Source organism: Rhinoderma darwinii, chromosome 11 (assembly GCF_050947455.1).
Source record: "Rhinoderma darwinii isolate aRhiDar2 chromosome 11, aRhiDar2.hap1, whole genome shotgun sequence".
NCBI lineage: Eukaryota > Metazoa > Chordata > Amphibia > Anura > Rhinodermatidae > Rhinoderma > Rhinoderma darwinii.
The window spans coordinates 14,825,434-14,844,391 of NC_134697.1; the positions used below are offsets into that span (position 1 = coordinate 14,825,434).

General features: G+C 42.2%; 1 protein-coding gene across 9 annotated transcripts in view; it reads left to right on the forward strand.

Annotated features, from left to right (window-relative positions):
* LCOR (ligand dependent nuclear receptor corepressor) overlaps positions 1-18,958 on the forward strand; it is a 53,733-nt gene that overhangs the window by 6,924 nt on the left and 27,851 nt on the right. For 5 of the 9 annotated variants that reach the window (XM_075843024.1, XM_075843023.1, XM_075843031.1 and 2 more), the window contains exons 2-3: positions 15,421-15,486; positions 18,535-18,614. In XM_075843024.1, coding sequence (XP_075699139.1) covers positions 15,421-15,486; positions 18,535-18,614 — 146 coding nt within the window. The remainder of the gene's footprint in view (positions 1-15,420; positions 15,487-18,534; positions 18,615-18,958) is intronic. The other 4 variants (XM_075843029.1, XM_075843026.1, XM_075843027.1 and 1 more) reach the window with 1 other exon arrangement.

Sequence of the window (18,958 nt, forward strand, 5' to 3'; positions counted from 1 at the left end):
GCGCTCTGAAAATCTGTGTAATGTTAATGATTTTACGTGTGGATGTTGGTCTGTCTAAACCAGTGGTCTCCAACCTGCAGAATTACAACTCCCAGCGTGTTCTGACAGGCCACATCACCTGCTGGGTCACCGATTGGAGACCACTAATCTAAAGGCTGGGGATACTTTCCATATGTATTCTTGGATGTGTTTTATGAATAGTGTGTATTAAGCTGCTCATCATATGCATGTTAGTGGATGAGTGGCAATATAGATGTGTGACTCCTGACATTTAAAGAGGCTCTGTCACCAGATTTTGCAACCCCTATCTGCTATTGCAGCAGATCGGCGCTGCAATGTAGATTACAGTAACGTTTTTTATTTTTAAAAAACGAGCATTTTTGGCCAAGTTATGGCCATTTTTGTATTTATGCAAACGAGGCTTGCAAAAGTACAACTGGGCGTGTTGAAAAGTAAAAGTACAACTGGGCGTGTATTATGTGCGTACATCGGGGCGTGTTTACTACTTTTACTAGCTGGGCGTTCTGATGAGAAGTATCATCCACTTCTCTTCAGAACGCCCAGCCCAGTGCAGATCTGTGACGTCACTCACAGGTCCTGCATCGTGTCGGCCACATCGGCACCAGAGGCTACAGTTGATTCTGCAGCAGCATCAGCGTTTGCAGGTAAGTAGCTACATCGATTTACCTGCAAACGCCGATGCTGCTGCAGAATCATCTGTAGCCTCTGGTGCCAGCTCGTCTGACACGATGCAGGACCTGGGGAAGTGACGTCACAGCGTGATCTGTCGAGAACACGGCTGTGTCTGCACTGTCAGAAGCTGGGTGTTCTGAAGAGAAGTAGATGTTACTTCTCGTCAGAAAGCCCAGCTAGTAAAAGTAGTAAACACGCCCCGATGTACGCACATAATACACGCCCAGTTGTACTTTTACTTTTCAACACGCCCAGTTGTACTTTTGCAAGCCTCATTTGCATAAATACAAAAATGGCCATAACTTGGCCAAAAATGCTCGTTTTTTAAAAATAAAAACGTTACTGTAATCTACATTGCAGCGCCGATCTGCTGCAATAGCAGATAGGGGTTGCAAAATCTGGTGACAGAGCCTCTTTAAGGCTCACCTCTCATATTGCAGGTAATAGTTATTACTCGATGTTTAGCTCAGTGGCGTGTAAACATAGATTTTTGACTTTTATAGTACTGTTTTTCTCCCCACAAAGCCAGCAGTTGAGAGCTTCTCAATTTTTACCATAATATGCATGCTTTTCATGGTTTGGTATTGAGTGAATTAGTCATGGGGTTTGAATCACGTGTTGTTTTTTTTTTGTTTTAATTTGGATTCCTTGATCGAGTTCACATGCAAATACATTTTGACAAATTGCAAGCCCAGTAATGAAGATTACTTTTATTGTAATTCTGCCAGCCCGGCCATATTGGCAGCCAGTGATGCTAAAACATTCAATCACTTATAACTTTAGGGAGAATTGTGCTGGGGTGATTCCTTAAGTGTTCCTGAATGAAAATCATGAATTATATATTCTTACCCCTAAGTTTTGCAAAGCTATTAAAAGCTCTACCATGTATTTGGAGTGGACAAGCATGAAGCATGTTGGGTAAATGCGTGTGGCTGAGTGCTTCCTCAATCTGCTTTGGTATAATTTTAAAAATCTATTTGATCCTGATTGTGTGGATTTTTTTTTAATTTTTTTTTGCTCCTAGCTGCTTGTAATAGGTTAATTGTACTACAATCTCAGGTTTTTATTTTTAGGCTGTCTCCACATCAGCGTTGTCTTTCCGGTGAGGGGTTCCGTTTGAGGTTTCCGTCGGGGGAACCCCTCAACTGAAAGGCAAACGGAAACCTTCGCTTCTGTTTTTCATCACCATTGATCTCAATGGTGACGGAAACGTTGCTAGTGGTTTTCGTTTGACACCGTTGTCACAGGGTTCCGTTGTTTTTGAAGGAATTAATAGCGCAGTCGACTGCGCTATTGATTCCGTCAAGACAACGGAGCCCTGTCACGATAAAAATGGAGTATAAGGCCCCATTCACACGACCGTAATTACTGACCCATTAATTTCTATTGGCCACTGACCACTTTCTGTATTTTTACGGATGGATGTCCGTGCTGAATTTTTTTTATAGAACCTGTCCTATTCTTGTCCTTAATTACGGCACGGACTCCCCCATAAGTCTATGGGCGCTTCCGTAAATACAGACCGCTACGTATGTGCATCAGTCAACCGTCCATATTTCTGGAAGCATTGCTATGCAACGTGTTGGTGACGTAATTTGCAGCCTCCCCCTTTACGGATAAGTTACGGATAACTACGTATCCATATTTACGGGTAGATGAAAATACGGTCGCGTGCATGGGGCCTAAGTCATCCGCATATACAGAAAGGTGTCCGTAGTGCATCCGTATTTACGAATCCACAAAAAAAACGGAAGGAATCTCAGGTAATCCCCTGGCGTCACGTAGCAATGCTTCCGTAATTATGGACTGCTACAGATGCACATCCGTAATTACGGAAGCACCCATAGATTTTTATGGGGAGTCCATGCCGTAATTGTGGACATAAAAAGGACATGTTCTATCATTTCTATGACACGGACACCCATCTGTAAAAATATGGAAAGTTGTCCGTAGCCCATAGAAATGAATGGGTCCCTAATTACAGTCCCTAATTACGGATGAAAAATACGATCGTGTGCATGGGGCTTAACTGATGACAAACTGAAAGAAAAGTCAGGTTTTTTTGACCGATCTGGTAAACTGATTCCGTAAAAAAAAAGACCTTTTAGTTGCATTCAGTCTCAGTTTTTTGTACATTTTTATTTCAACGGATCCGCTAAAACGGATGCCACAACGCAGATGTGAACGAAGCCTTACTGTTTTCTGTAGGTTCCACTCCTAGTTTTGGCTTCCAAATAATTAAAAATAGTGACAAAAATACTGCCCTGTGAAAGTGGCCTAAGGAGCTGAGAAATTTAGTCCACATTATTTCCACCTGTAGTTACACATAACTGGCATCTCCGTGGAGAGGGGGCCTCCTCATAGAGATGTTTCCATGTCCCCAAATGGTTACTGGGTCCTACTTGTTCTGGGTATTGGTAAATCAGTCCTCCCCTCCAATTGACATAAGGTTGTATTACCAATATTTCCTGCTAATGCTTTTTTGTTTTAGGTTCGTCCATCTGCTCCCCCAAAGTGTAATTCATGTGGGCAGTAGTACTGTGATTGCACCCGTAGTGCAATGTGTCAATACCGTTAAACCAGTTTTAATTTTGGATAAATAGTAACTCTCTCCTGCATTTGCATTGGCGGTGCCTCCATGTACTTTGGGGATTGATTTATGATGACTTTGTTCCCTGTTTTTAGCAAATCGGATCAAATAACCTAAAAGGGTAGTGGGGGTTGGGTAGTCATTGATTTTTGTGCGCTTTTCCTGCGGATCAAAGGTATGGTGTACAATGTTTTTTGCATCTGAAAATTTGTCAAAATATATTTAGTTCTTAACCAGTTAAGGACCGTGCTATTTTGAGCCTTCAGGACCAGACACCATTTAGCCCTTTTAGTGATAGTTAAATGGCTAACTTTTTTATTTGTTGGGCTAGCGACGTGATTTTTGCAATGTTTTTTTCCGTAGACAATGCAGGTTTCTTTTTTAGCGTTTTATATTCATCCTTTTTGATATCTTAGATTTTTTATTCTTAAAGTTTGAAAATAATAGTAAAAAAAATAAGCTTTTTTTTACATTTCAGCTATTTGTTTTTGGTAATAACATAGTTTTACCTACCTTTTATTTGTGATCGTCATTGTCTACCGTAAATTTGAATATATTACTTGTCTATATTGGGGTAATTGGGTCAGCGCTAGCGTTACAACAATGATTGGCAGGGGGAAAGGTTTTTTTTTTTTTGGGGTGGGTATTTTATGTGTATTTATTATAAATTTTTTTGCACTTTTATTTTTTTATTACTATGGTCTGTCCCTCAAAGTTCAAAAAAGACCTTTGGGGAACTTTATATATTTTCTTTCTTTCTTTTACACCATCTTTTCCACTGGAGCTGCACAGCAGGGAAATCAGCCCTCTCATAGTGACTATTGTCACTAATAGGGCTGTGCTGGCTCTAGTAAGTAAGCAGTCTGTTCCTAATGGCACCTGGCGATCATGTGACCAGTCACATGAACACCGAGAGCAATAGAGACCGCGGTGCGGCCTCTGCCTCTATTGCTATACACAGCGTTCATTGCGCGCTGTTTACAAGTGATCAGAGAAGACAGAAGCAGCAAAAGCTGCTTCTATCTTCTCCTCAGGGTCCCCGGCAGTCACTGACAGCCGGAGACCTGACATTCAGCTGCCCGATCGCTCGGGCGGCGAGTTAAAACCCGAGCCGTAAAAAGTCTATGGCGCGGGTTTTAAGGACCCTGACCGCTGGCTGTAAAAATACTTCAATAAAAATAGCATGCTTTCTCTGCCTCCCATTGATGTCAATGGGAGGTCAGAGGCGTAAACGCGCGAAGATAGGGCATGTCCTCCCCCGCCTACCATTGAAATCAATGGGAGGCATTTTCGGCTGGTTTTTGACAAGTTTTGCGGAGCGGTTTCCGCTCCAAAAAACTTGTCAAAATACTCCGTGTGAACAGGGCCTAAGGGCTTATTCAGACGAACGTATAATACGTGCGTGATTTTCACGCGCGTCGCACGGACCTATGTTAGTCAATGGGGCTTTTCAGACTGTCCGTGATTTTCACGCAGCGTATGGCCGCTGCGTAAAACTCACGACATGTCCTATATTTGGCCGTGTTTCGCGCATCACGTACCCATTGAAGTCAATGGGTGCGTAAAAACCACGCAAGGCACACGGACGCACTTCCGTGTGCCGCGCGTGATATGAACTACAGTAGTCAAAACTATGAATGAAAACAGAAAAGCACAACGTGCTTTTCTGTTTACAAACATAAAAACAGAATGTCCTAATGATGGCGGCTGCGCGAAAATCACGCAACCGCGCATCATATGGTGATGACACATGGAGCTTTTGCCCGCTCAAACGCAGTGTTTTTTGGTTTCAACTGTATTTTTATTGAAAATTTTTCGAAATATACACATGACATTAGGACGCATGGGCAGGCCATACAATCCATTTGACATAGCAGTAAATTCCAACAGACAAAACAAGACACCAGGAAAAGACAAAAGGGGGAAGGGGGGGAGGGATAGTCAGAGATCATGCTACGGCCTAATCCCGAGATATCTGTAGCCAATACTTATCCCACGGATCCTAGACCACTTTGAACCTGTCCAGCTCATTGTCAAGAGAGGCCGTCATATGCTCCATAGTGCGAATTTCCCTAATTCTAGTCAGTAAGTCGATGTGAGAGGGAGGGGCAGTCTGTCTCCATTTCCAAGCTATCAACGTCTTAGCGGCTGTGAGAAAGTGTCGAAAAAGTCGGGCTAGTGGCTACCCCAAGGACCTGCGAGGGACATTCAGGAGATAATGAAGAGGATCTAGAGGAATATCCTGCTGTAACACCGCCAACTTCCCAACCTCCAACCAAAACTGTTGGACCAGTGAGCAGCTCCAAAAAATATGGAACAGGTCACCTCTCTGATCTCTACATCGCCAACCATCCGAAGGAATACCCGGATTGAAGCTATGCAGAAAGGCAGGGGTATGGTACCAAAACATAAGAATTTTGTATTGATTTTCTTTATATGCAGTGCAGATGAAAGTTTTAGCTGCTTGTGACCAGATAATCTGCCACAATGAGAGAGGGATAGATTTATTCCGCAGCGTTTTTTGCACGCGCAAAACGCACACGCTCGTGTGAATTCGGCCTAAGGGTGATGTATGGAATACAAATGGAGCAAGCAAGGCAGCAGCCCACAAACTTCAATTTCAAAGGAAACTTGCTGGTTAAGTCACCACTTGTGGATGCGTCAGAACCTTTTCCGGCGTGTATGCTAAACGTAGGCCAAAAAGCTTTGTGGACAGGGAGTTACTAGTACAACTTTCAAGATAATGTTTGTCAAGTAAATGGGAACAACCTTTTTTCCAGCCAGAAGCTGAAAACAGATACGCACATAATACTACTTAAGCTATGTTCATACGTTGAAGATTTAGGCGTGGATTATACCCTATTTACGCGCTTGGGAAAAATATTTGCAGAATCCTGAATGCACTTCAGATTTTACAATCTGCATCCTGTTCATTATTGCTGCAGAGTCCACGCTGGAGAGCCACATTTTTGCTCATTTGAATCACAATGTGGCTAACCGATGTGCCCATCCACTGGCCAATCCCCGGCAGAAATCAGATTGTCAACTGTCGATTTTGACAGCAGATTTTCTAATAAATAAAAAAAAATCCATGGTGGATTTGCCTATAGCCTTGCACTTGCGAGTTTGCTACTATTTATTCCATCTAGAAAATCCTCCTGTGAGTTAAACATGTCAGCTGCACCAATCTCTCTTTTTATTGTTCTGATAGTTTGTTACAGTGGATCGGTATAAGTAAAATGCATTATTTGAGTCCAGTCAAAGAGGATTGTCTAAAGATGGATTGAGGTTGTCCCAATATCAGAATTTGGACTTTGGTACCGATACTTCGTGTAGTTTTTCGATTCTCGATACCAAAACGATACTTTGCCAATAATAATAATAATAATAAAAAAAAGTTCCTCCATTTTCTGTTGTGAGGCACGCGGTGTGATGAATTTGGAACCTCCATGTGCCTCACATTAATAGTAATTAATCCCATCATGTTTCTCAGTCATAATGGACAACATTGGGATAATGTGTGAGGTTCATGATTGGGTTAATTACCATTAATGTGAGGCACATGGAGGTACTAAATTCATAACACCTCGCGCCTCACATTAATAAGTGAAAGAAAGCCGTTTTAATTTGTTGTTTTTTTTTTGTTTTTTTTACAGCGCATACATCATAAATGACGCTATAAATTTGTTGTGCAGGTTATTACGGTCACGACTATACCAAATGTGTGTATATTTTATGTATTGAGACTTTTTTATTTTATTGGTTATTGTATGTATGTGTATTCTTTATTTTTTTTATATGCCCGTACATTAGCCTGTGTACTGATAGTACACAGGCAGTTGTTAGGACATAACCTAAGTATGCCCTAACCGGAAATATGGTCAGACAGCCTTGGGGTCCTTCAATGGACCCTGGGCTGTCTGTCCATATATGGTATGTCCCTCGATCCAAGGGGCATCCCCCTTCTCAATTTCCCCTTGAATGCTGCGGTCAGCTTTTTATCGCAGCATTCAAGGGAATAGCAGCAGAGATCAGAGGTTTCTCTGATCTCCGTCGTTTGAGCAGGGCTGCGGTTGTGTAATACAGCCATTGCCCAGCTCTTGACGACAAGCGAGCGCGGTTAGCATGAGGTGATGTGTCCGGCGCTGCACTAATGAGTGGCAGTGTAGACCGAACATGGGGGTGTTTTGCAGTGTGCCCACCACGTTCTCTGTCTTCAGTGCCGGCGCTCATTAGTGTAACGCCGGCAGCATCACATTATGCTAACCGCGCACACCCACATGTCAGGAGCGGGGCAATGGCTGTATTACACAGCCGCAGCCCCGCTCTGACTACTTTCATGTGTTACAATACTAAGCTGTGCGGCCGCATGAATTAACGGTATTGAACAGTTTGAGGGTGCACGTCCTCTAAATAGTATTGATATTTTGATGCCACGTGCAACCCTAAGCCAGATAAAGTTGTATAAATGCTCCGCTGTGAAACATATCGGGTCTGTACAGATTTTTAGCCTCTAGATGTTGCGTTCTGTTCACAAACCACAAACCTCTTGGAAATGGTGAGGTGTTTAACACACTATATTGGGGAATTTGACCAATATTTCATTATAAAATGTTAATGATTCTTTTTATATTAGGGGGAGTTGACACATATTTTTTACGCGGAAACAGCGTTGAAAAGCGTCCGCAAACGCCCCCCATTGATTTCAATGGGAGACGGAGGTGTTTTTTCCCCACGAGCAGTAAAAACCGCTTTCGGGATAAAGCAGCATGCCCGATCTTCGGGTGTTTACATCTCTGACCTCCCATTGACCTCAATGGGAGACAGAGAAAGCGTTTTTCACTGTGTTTTTTTGCCCCCGGCGCTCAATGGCCGTGGGTGAAAAAAACCCACCTCAAACGGCGTGCAAGCAGATCAAAATCCGCCTCAAAATTCCAGACAGAATTTTAAGCCAAATTTTTTAGCCTTCAAAAAACAGTGTGAACCCAGCCTAAGGCCCTGTTCACACAGTTTTTTACAGGAGGAAAATCTGCCTCCAAAATTCTGTTTGGAATTTTGAAGCAGATTTTCCTCTGCCTGCACGCCGATCTTTGGCGTTTTTCGCCCGTGGCCATTGAGCGCCGCAGGCATAGAACGCAGCGAAATAAGCTTCTGCCTCCCATTGATGCCTCCACACAAAAATGAATGTATAACCTTTTTCCATGTAAAGACTGATTGCAAGTAAGGCCTCATTCACACCTGCGTTGTCGCAGATCTGGCCAAGATTACGGGAAACAATAGCTGCGTTATTGTTTCCGGTAAAATCACGGACACCCTGACGAAAGTCAGTGGAACAGTCTCTTCCGTTTTTTTGCTTGTTCTATTCCTCTGACGGAGCAGAACGGAAAGACCCGACACAGGTATGTTTCCAGGGAAATTTTAGAAGGAAGTTTACATAAAGCCGCTCATACACGATTTTTTTTTTTTTTTTTTTTTTAATTTTTATTGGTAAACCCAATCTGTTTTGTTAGTTTCTATCACAAATTTAATTTTGTATAAGCGCTAGTAGATCCTGTCAACTGCTCTTTCATGCACTAAGGGGATAGACCTTGTGGAATACTTTGGGATCATCCATTTTTATTCTCTGCAAGAATGGCACAGAAGGGGTTCTGCAGCAAATGTCAACTAACTTTTTAGTTCTCTACTTCAAGTTTATATTACAGAACATGTTTGTTATGATGGCGTATCCTAGCAATGGTCCCCAGGCACTTCTCATATGTTTAGAGTGAATTCACACGCGGCAGATTTGTTGCAGTCAGATGAATGGAACGGTTTTTCAGTTCCAGAAATGCAACAAATCTGTTGCATGTTAAATTAACCTTCAGGGCTTGTCCACACGTAACAGAATTGCATACGGAATATACGCAGCAGAATACAGTAGCAGCATAGTGGGTGAGGTTTACAAATCTCATCCACACGCTGTGTAAAATTTCCGTCCAGAAATTCACCTGCGGTACATATTTTTTCTTCCGCAGCGTGTTCAATCCTGCTGCGGAAAGTGGACTGAATTGCTGGTTTTCAGAGGAGCTATCACCATCTTACAGACTTGAAAAAAAAACGCTGCAAAATCTGCTCCGTTTATGCTTCCGAAATTTTCTGCAGCAATTCCGTTGTGTGAATAAGCACTAGTGTGTTTTCAGAAGACCTCCCCAGTTAATCTGGGCGGTTAGTAAAAGGGGTTTTCCCACGAAGTGTGTTAGCCGGCAAAGTACAGGCATACACATACTGAGGAATCTTATGGCCACTATTAATAAATAAACTTTTACATTTCTTTCATAAGCCCCTTGGCTTTCTTTCAATAGTGTGTGCGGTTTCCCTCATCAAATAGTTCTCCCGCTACCCTTGATGGCAGACCAGTTTTAGTAGGATCCACTGCATAAAACTAGGGTTGCAAAATGCAACGAATACACAGCATAAGTTGACATACTGCAGATTTAAAATCCGCTACACAGGTGAATGTGTGTGTTTTTGCAGCAGAATTTTTTTCTGCAGCTTGTGCATCAGATTTCTTCAAATCTCATCCACTATGCTTGGAATTTCCACACAGAATTCAGTTGTGGAAATTCCGCAGCGTTTACGCTACATGGGTGCCCAGCCTTGGGGTATGTTCCCACAGGCAGGATAAGGCCCCCTGCACACGGCTGTGCCTGTAATCACGGCTGGTGATTACGGGTACGGCCGGCCGCGGACAGTCACCTGCATCTGCGGCCCGTGCTCCTGTTACAAAGTATGGGAGCACTGTCCGTAAAATAAAGAAATTTGATAGATCCTATTTTTTGTGGTCATCTCTACGGCCCAGACACCTTCCCGTAAATATACGTTCATATATAAGGGAAGGCCTTCTATAGATCTGTTCTCCTGGATCAATTCTGGTTTTAACTAAAAAAATTAAAATGCTTGCATAATCTGTAGCAAATATACTATGTGTGGACAAGCTGGTAGTTTCTAGTTTTCCTAGTTCTGATTTCAGCCTGGGTGAGTCTTCCACCCAGAGTGTTTGCTGATCTTTTACTACCCTGTAGTGGTTGTTCATCAGTAAGCAAAATGCAGTGTATTCAAAACTGACAAAACAGAGGATAGAATGTAAGTCAGCAGCACTCCTCCCATTTCATATATGTATTCTGATCTGCATTAACTTATTAAAAAAAAGTTGACTTTGTGCAGTGTCTCTTTTAATGACGGGTGGTCGGATTTGAAGAAGCATATTGGCTATTTTTTTTTTTTTTTTTGCACATCTCATGCTAGTTTACCAGCAATTTTCTAGCAGTGTCATTTCTTTGTTCCCAGCTCAGTAGCATCTATACGTTTTGAACCCTTTCATCATGTACTCGCAGTCTGACCACCAAAGTAGACTCTGCTATTGTGTAGGCAGGAGGTTCGATTCTCCGGTGTGGCTGATTACCTGTGAACTACAGAATTACATCCTATATCAAATCCCGCTCAGACACCTCCCCTTCCTACCAAGGTCAGCCCTCCTTGTTCCTCTGAATGTTCCCCAATGCATACAGTACTGCCGAAGAGATTATTTCGTCCATATATAAGGGACCAGGAGTGCAGTGACATAATGGGGTCAGTTCCTACGATAATTAGCTGCAGAGTTATAAAACTCCCCTGACTCACACTGCCTGTCTATGCTATCTGTGACTGTTGTGTGCAGAGTTCAGCTGATTTCTATGAGATGCTGCTCCTCAATGCTCTCCTCTGCATTCTGTGTAAAAACTGAAAAGGAGAAAGCTATCACAAGCCGGAGGCAGAGGAGACAGTCTGAAGCTGCATCACAAAGGACACACTGAGGCCCCATGCACACGAACGTATTTATTACTGTCCGTAAATACGGGTCCTTGGTCACACGTATTCGACCCGTATTGCACCAGTATTTACGGATCTGTGCCCCGTAAATACTGGTCCGGTGTCGCCAGTATTCCACCCGTATTTACAGGCACGTTTTCGCTACAAAATTGCACTGCACTAATCGGCAGCCCCTTCTCTCTATCAGTGCAGGATGGAGAGAAGGGGCAGCCCTTTCAGAGGTAAAAGAAATTCATACTTACCCGGCCGTTGCCTTGGTGACGCATCCCTCTCGACATCCAGCCTGACCTCCCTGGATGACGCGGCAGTCCATGTGACCGCTGCAGCCAGTGATTGGCCTGTGATTGGCGGCAGCGGTCACATGGGCTGAAACGTCATCTCGGGATGCCGGACTGGAGGAAGAAGCAGGGAGTTCTGGGTAAGTATGAACTTCTATTTTTTTTTTTTTTTTTACACGATTTATATTGTGATCGGAAGTCACTGTCCAGGGTGCTGAAAGAGTTACTGCCGATCAGTTAACTCTTTCAGCACCCTGGACAGTGACTATCCACTGACGTCGCCTAGCAACGCTCCCGTAATTACGGGTGCACATACGTAGTCACCCGTAATTACGGGAGCCCCATGGACTTCTATGGGCCTGCCCGTTCTGTAATTACGGCCTAAAATAGGACATGTTCTATATTTTTCGACGGCCCGGGCACCTTCCCGTAAGCATGCGGGGAGGTACCCGTGGCCAATAGAAGTCTATGGGCCCGTAGTTACGGCCCGTGATTACGGGCGTTTTTATGTTTGTGTGCGTGGGGCCTGACTGCAGTGCGAGTAGAGAAATTCTATGTCACTGATCTATCACTAGCAGGTGGCAGAGGAGCCAGGCCGAAGCTGGATCACATAGGACACACTGAGACTGTACTGTGAGTACGGATGATTAAGATGTGTTAAAATGTGCCAGGTTATTTAACTGCTTGCCCTTTATTTGACAAGAGGCACAATTGTGTGAAATTTGGCACGGTTTGTCTGTTTAGCTTAGTCTAATTTTAGAAATGAACTATTTTAAACTAGTTGCTGTCAGCGAATAATTATATATATTTTAATTTGAGAGCTGAAAAGTATGAACATAATACTTCTCACAGATGGTTTGTTATGATTGTATCCAGTGTAATAATATAATCCTTTGAACTGAATAGTTTTGGCTCCAACCTGATACGTTTAAAGAGAATTTTTTTTTTTTTTTTTCAGTTAAACAATTTGTATTTAAGTGATTACACATTGTTTTTATTTTTTCACAAGTCAGGAAATATTATAAATTAGATTCTAATTTATAACATTTCCATGTGCTGGTCACTAGAGTGAGCAGTTCCCAAAATTGCAGCATGGTCACTGTGGTAAAGCAACCTCATTGATTTATGCTGCAAATTTGGGGTGGACACACTCTCCTCTAGTGTCCTCACAGAATCCCCCCCCCCTCCGTTCTTCTGGCTAGTGCCAGGAGAAGGAGGGGGTTTGAATCGTCAAATCTCTTACACTGTGTGCCGCCATTTTCTGAGCAACTGCAGAGTGTAGGAGGATTAGATACAGTGCTCAGCAGACAGTATCACACGAACATAATGCACACATCACGAACATAAATTACCTGCCGCCTTCCGTGGTCTACGCTCCTTGCGCCTCCGCTTAGTTGAACATATGGCCGGAAGCCGCGAACGTAAGTCGTCCTCTTACTGTCCGGCAGCTGCTTCCAGTCCACATGAAAATGGCGTCTATTTCGCTCTACGAACGAGCTTCGTTTTGGTCTGTGTGGAAGCGGCGCATTCGCCGTTCCCACACAGACGTCGTACGCTTCTCTATGGGGCTGTATGTGCCGTATTCTATCTCTGTATGTGTCGTTAATCGACACATACAGAGATGGAAAAAAAAATGGCAGCCCCCATAGTGAAGTAAAAGTAAGAACACCGTAAAAAGTTTAAAGTCACAACAGTAATAAATAAAATTTTTGTTTTATATTTTATTAATCTACATTACAGCGCTGATCACATCATGTACAATATAGGCCACTTATAATGTGACAGAGACTCTTTAATGAGGATCTGTCACTAGCTTATTACTTCCCTATCTCCTAACTAATCTAATGGGCTCTGTCACATTGATAACGACAGTGTTTTTTGTTTTTGTTTTTGTTTTTCAAAAAAACTTTTATTTGCTAGATTGTGTGCATTTTTCTAAATAAGCTAATTTGGCTATACTTGGCAAATGGGAGGTGACTTATTCTTTTCTCTGGGCGGTGTAATGTTTTCTGTATGACGCTGTCCAATCCGCATACAGCTTCTCCCCCTTCCCTGCCCAGCAACACAGCGTGATCTTATAGTATACAGCTTCCATTCCTGACTGTGTTTTCCACTTGTGATACCTCAGATTTGTTTCACAGCTAGAATCTGCTCTTTCATATGCTACCAGAATCACTGTTCTAGGTGGTCTCCAGCAGGAGATATGGCTATTTGAAGTGATCCCCCTTCCCTCCACCCTCAGGCCTCATGCACACGAATTACGGCCCCATAGACTTCTATTGGCCACGGGTACCTTCCCGTTTGCTTACAGGAATGTGCACGGGCCGTTGAAAAATATGGAACATGTCATATTTCAGGCCGTAATTACGGCACGGGCAGGCCCATAGAAGTCTATGGGGCTCCTGTAATTACGGGTGGCTACGTGTGTGCACCCATAATTACAGGAGCGTTGCTAGGTGACGTTAGGGGATAGTCACTGTTCAGGGTGCTGAAAGAGTTAACTGATCAGCAGTAACGTTTTCAGCACCCTGGACAGTGACTACCGCTGGAGTTAATAGTATTAAAAGTTCTTACCCAGAACTCCCTGCTTCTTCCTCCAGTCCGGCCTCCCAGGATGACGTTTCATCCCATGTGACCACTGCAGCCAATCACAGGCTGCAGCGGTCACATGGACTGCGGCATCATCCAGGGAGGTCGGACTGGATGTCAAAAGAGGGACGCGTCACCAAGACAATGGCCGGGTTACGTATGAACTCTTACTTTCAATCGCTGAGGAAACTCAGCCCGAAAGGGCTGCCCCTTCTCTCTATCCATCACTGATGGAGAAAAGGGGCTGCCGATTAGTGCAGAGAAAACGGGTCCGTAAATACTGGTGGAATACAGGTCGACTACGTGTGACAAAGGACCTGTATTTACAGGAGGAAAAAAAATAAGTTTTGTGTGCATGAGGCCTCGGTCTCTCACTCCGTGTGAAGCAGCTTCATGCTGATAGGACAGCGTCCGAGGCTGTGAGGAGGCTCCACCTCAGGAGAATCGCTGGTGTTGACACCCACTTGTCTATTATAGGTTCATTTGCATCTTTAGAAAAAACTTTCATAACTTTTAAAATAATAAACGTTTTGGGCCTTAATTTTCACTATTATCAGTGTGCCAGCGCCTATTCGATTAGTAATGCCCACTCTCCTAGCTAAACTAGTGACAGGGCCTCTTTATGATATCCTAAGATCTCTGTAACAGTCTTTGCAGGAGTTTGTTTATGCACAAAGCATGGCTGCGGGAGGTGTCCAAGTTTTTTGAAAAGTTATTCCACAAAACACAAACAATCTCTGCTCCGGTTCTGTCATGTATACTTGTGGTATCTCTCTCTATAAATACATATTTAATTCCTTTAGCTCTGTTCACACATTAGGTGTGTATGTTCAGCGTATACGAAAGTAGATATTCCTGATTTATATGCTGAACGCATCCATATAACTCTACAGACCTGGCCGGGCCTGTAGGATATTGTGGTCTACTGTTCTTTGGGCAAAAATACTGAATGATTATCTGGGAACATGTTTTCAGTAGCTAGCTCTAGCCACAGCAACCAGTAACTACTAATGAAAAAATATATTTGTTTAATGCACAAAGTACACTTTTTTTCTTCTACATCTAGTTGAAGACCTACATTAAAGAAATTGAGGCAAATAGTTACTTTTTTTTCTCAAAAAGTATGGAATTATTTGTTTTACTCCAAAGAGATTCTTTGAAGTTTTTAATGAGCCTTCTCTGTTCAGTTTGTTCATTGTTGGAGTGACTTGACGTCTGATTTGCGTTGGTCACATGAACAGACATGCTGATTTAAATTCAATAGCTAAAATTTGTAAGAGTGGTCTTCCTTTTTTCATTTAGGTTTTAGTGTAGGTTGAAAGCTGCACTTGTTCGTTTTTTTTTTTTTAAATACTCTTTTCTTCAGTCTGTTTTATGTGAGATTGTAAAATAAATACTGAGTGCACTGTTCTTCCATTTTAGGTTTTGAGACTATTCTAGAAGGGCTGTTTGGACCTGCATTGCTTAATGATCTCAGCTTGTTTAAAGGTATTTCAATTTATTATATTCCTTTTTAAACCCCTCTGCTTTCCTTGCATTCTCTAAAGCTTGGTTCACACACTGCATATAAAATTCACTACAGAAATGGCATCAAAATCCATATGCGATGTGTTTTTTGTTGCACAATTCTATGCAGATTTGGCCACGGAAAGACTGCAATAGATTTGAAAATCTACAGAATGCCTTGAATCCACAAAGTTTTCTTCCTATGACGTTTGTGAATTGGATTTGTTATAACCTTATTCGCTTTCATTGTATTGTATTTTGTTGCGGATTTGCTCTGCAAATTCTGCAGTTAACAAGAAATATGCAGTGTAAGAACCCAGCCTAATTTGGCATTGTAGTTGGACCCTGGTCTATATCTACTTTGTATACCTGACCACTAAATTACTCCTGTATTATAACTTATTGAGCTATTTTATTTTATTTTTTTTATAGCATTTTATAATATGTTCTTAAAGGGGTACGCCCCGTTCTGGCCCGGGCCACCGCACCACCTAATGAGGTGGCCGCCGGCTGCATATTTCAGGCGGGGAATAGTGGAGAGGGGGCAGCGCTGCTCTCTCTATTCTATTCTTTGGGCTTTATGGAAACCCCCGGGCAAATGCTTCTAAGCAGTTTCCGTAACTCCCATAGAACAGAATTGGGAGAGCAGCGCACACGTGAGACCTCCACTAGCTCCTGCTTGTAAGATGTGGCCGCTACACCAGGTGAAATAGGGGTCTGGTCACACCCCTTGTTCTCGAAATATGTGTTGGTTTCAGAACTGTGACCTGCATATCCACAAGATATGCCATAAATGTCTAAGTTGGGAGTACCACTTTAATCTTCATTAAAAGGAAATTTCCAGCAGAATCTTGCCAAACTTTATTCCAGTTGTCCTTTTATGCTATACAAGTTATGGTTTGAATGAAATAAGTGGTCCTTACTATACTTTTATGTATTTGTCAGCATTTTGTTAGATTTCACCTTTAAATAGGCAGTCTGCTGGCAGCATGTTATAGACAGTAGGAGCTGAGCAGATTGAAATATATTTTTGTGGGAAAATAATTAGTATAACCTTGTAATTTATAGATGTAAATGCCTGCTCTCTAGGCTTAGGAGTCCAGTGGGCGGTCCTACTCACTGACTGATTGACAGCTATCTCAGTATGCATTCTTATACTGGCCGCTGGACTACTAAGCGCAGAATGAGCCGAGGTTTAAATTAACAAAATACAAGTTATATGATGTATTCATCTACTCGGCTCTATAACAAGCTGCCCGTAGATGTGACCGGTTCCCTTTTAAATAGATGTTCAATTTACTGGTGTGTAATATGTAGCATAAAACCGTTTGCATTGAACTCAATAGTAAAATGTAAAAGTGAGATTGTGAGTTCTATTTTGAAATCAAGAAACTATTTGTAGGAAAAGGAAAATACCATTCTGAATTTTGTGTTGGGCAGTGAGGGATGTCCTGAACATCTACACATGAGGTTAACACTATGCTTTCCATTTCGGTGAGAGGAAAATTATGGTTTTATTTCATGAAAGATTTGCGCATGGAGATTTAACAACATACTATTAGGGCATATGGAAATCATGAGGCACAGCGGGGGTCTGCTAAGAGGGGCTTCAGCGGGCATGTCTGTGTATTCCATGGCTGCCCATACATTTAAATGGGTATCATGTAATACTAGTTTACCTGCTGCAGGGTAACGTGTGGCTCTCCACTACGTCTGGCAAACACTTAGAAATTACGAATACAATGTCTGCATAGCCTGCTGTTTATTATATAGGTCTTAGGCCTCATTCACATCTGTGTTGGAGGGTCCGTTATTGGCCTCCGTCGCAGATTTTGGCAAAAATACTGGAAACAATAGCGCAGCATGAAGGTGGAGTCCCTCGTACAACAGGACTGGTACTTCCGGGATTTCTGTTCTGCTCTTCTGATGGAACAGAACAACGGAAACACAGATGCAGGTGTGAACCAAGCCTTATTCTGCATTTACATCTCAATCTTTTAAACCAATCGATGGTTTGAAAATGTGATGTGTGCAGTGGATGGACAATTCCATCGTGACTATAGACCTAAACGGCAATTTGTTGATGCAAGTTCTTTTGTAGGGGCGATGTACTTTTAATAGGAAAAGCCACGTGACCAACATTAACATTTAACAATCTCAAAAGCGTTAATGATCTTTGTCAACGGTCAGTTTTAATCCACTCAACGCTAGTTTTATTCTTTATTTATCTTTTGTGATTTTACACTTTGCAATTACGCTTACGATCGTTAGGAAAAGTAAAAATATAACAATAATTAATACATGTATACAGGCTTTGACTGAAGAGATGGGTAGCCGGTATTATTTATATATCACTTTATCGTCCGTGTTTGCAAAATAAATTATTTAAAATCCCTGCCCATACGATCTTAAAATATATTTGGAGCGAGAATAGCTACAAAAGGTCAAGAAAGGTAGTACGTGTTTCTAGACATGTCAGGAAGAGGCAGTGTTGGAATACGTTTATTGGAATCATGTTAAACCCCCCCCCCCCCCCCAGACACAGGTGACTAATTGAAAAAGTTAAGAATTATGACTTCTTTGTTGCTGATTTTCCTACACAACCCAGTCCCAGTTACTGTTGTGCCTCCGATAAGACATCTGTACACGTAAATTCTCCCAAACTTTACGTCTTATGTGCCCATAGGCTATCCGTAACCAAACACATACCAAGAGTCTTGTTTTTATGTTTGTTTTTTTTTGGCCATTCGCTTGGCCTCTGTCTCAACTGTATTGAAAAGCTAGTCGACTGCGATTTTCATAACCACCGTATGGAAAAAGTACCATTTAAAACCACCCGCAAAATGCAGTGTGAACCTTATGATATCATAAAGTAAAATATCAGGAGGAGGAAGCTCCATTTAATTTCGCCTCAACTTCCCCTTTCAATGACTTTACAACCAGTAAGATGGGTTATTTGCTTTGTAAAGGATTGCATGAGGGGGTTATGATTTAACATGGAGCTTTCCCACCCCCCTACCTGTATTTCAGACTGTGAACCTACAGGAGTATGTGATTGGTCCTTTAATGAGAATTGCCTTTTCTGTTGCTTGAGAAGAGAAAAAGTTAAGGTACTGATTTATATCAAATTGTTGCATTTTTATTTTTTTACGCTGTCTTTTCTGTCGCTATGTAATTTATTAGTTGCTGTATGGCAGTTTAAGGGTATGTTCAGATGTCGTGGATCAATCCTCAACAGTTAACAATACAACATACATGGATGAGGCCTTCAAAACCCCATCCACACAGAATTTTTTTTGTTTTTGTTTTTTTTAGGGCATACTGCAGCTTTCTGAATCCACATCATGCTCATTATGTTGCTGCAAGTTTGTGGATTTTTCGAAAGGTGAAATCCATGGAACCTAAAAGGGTTGTCACAACAGCCTCTTTGTTAGCAGCTCCCCACTCTGCCCTT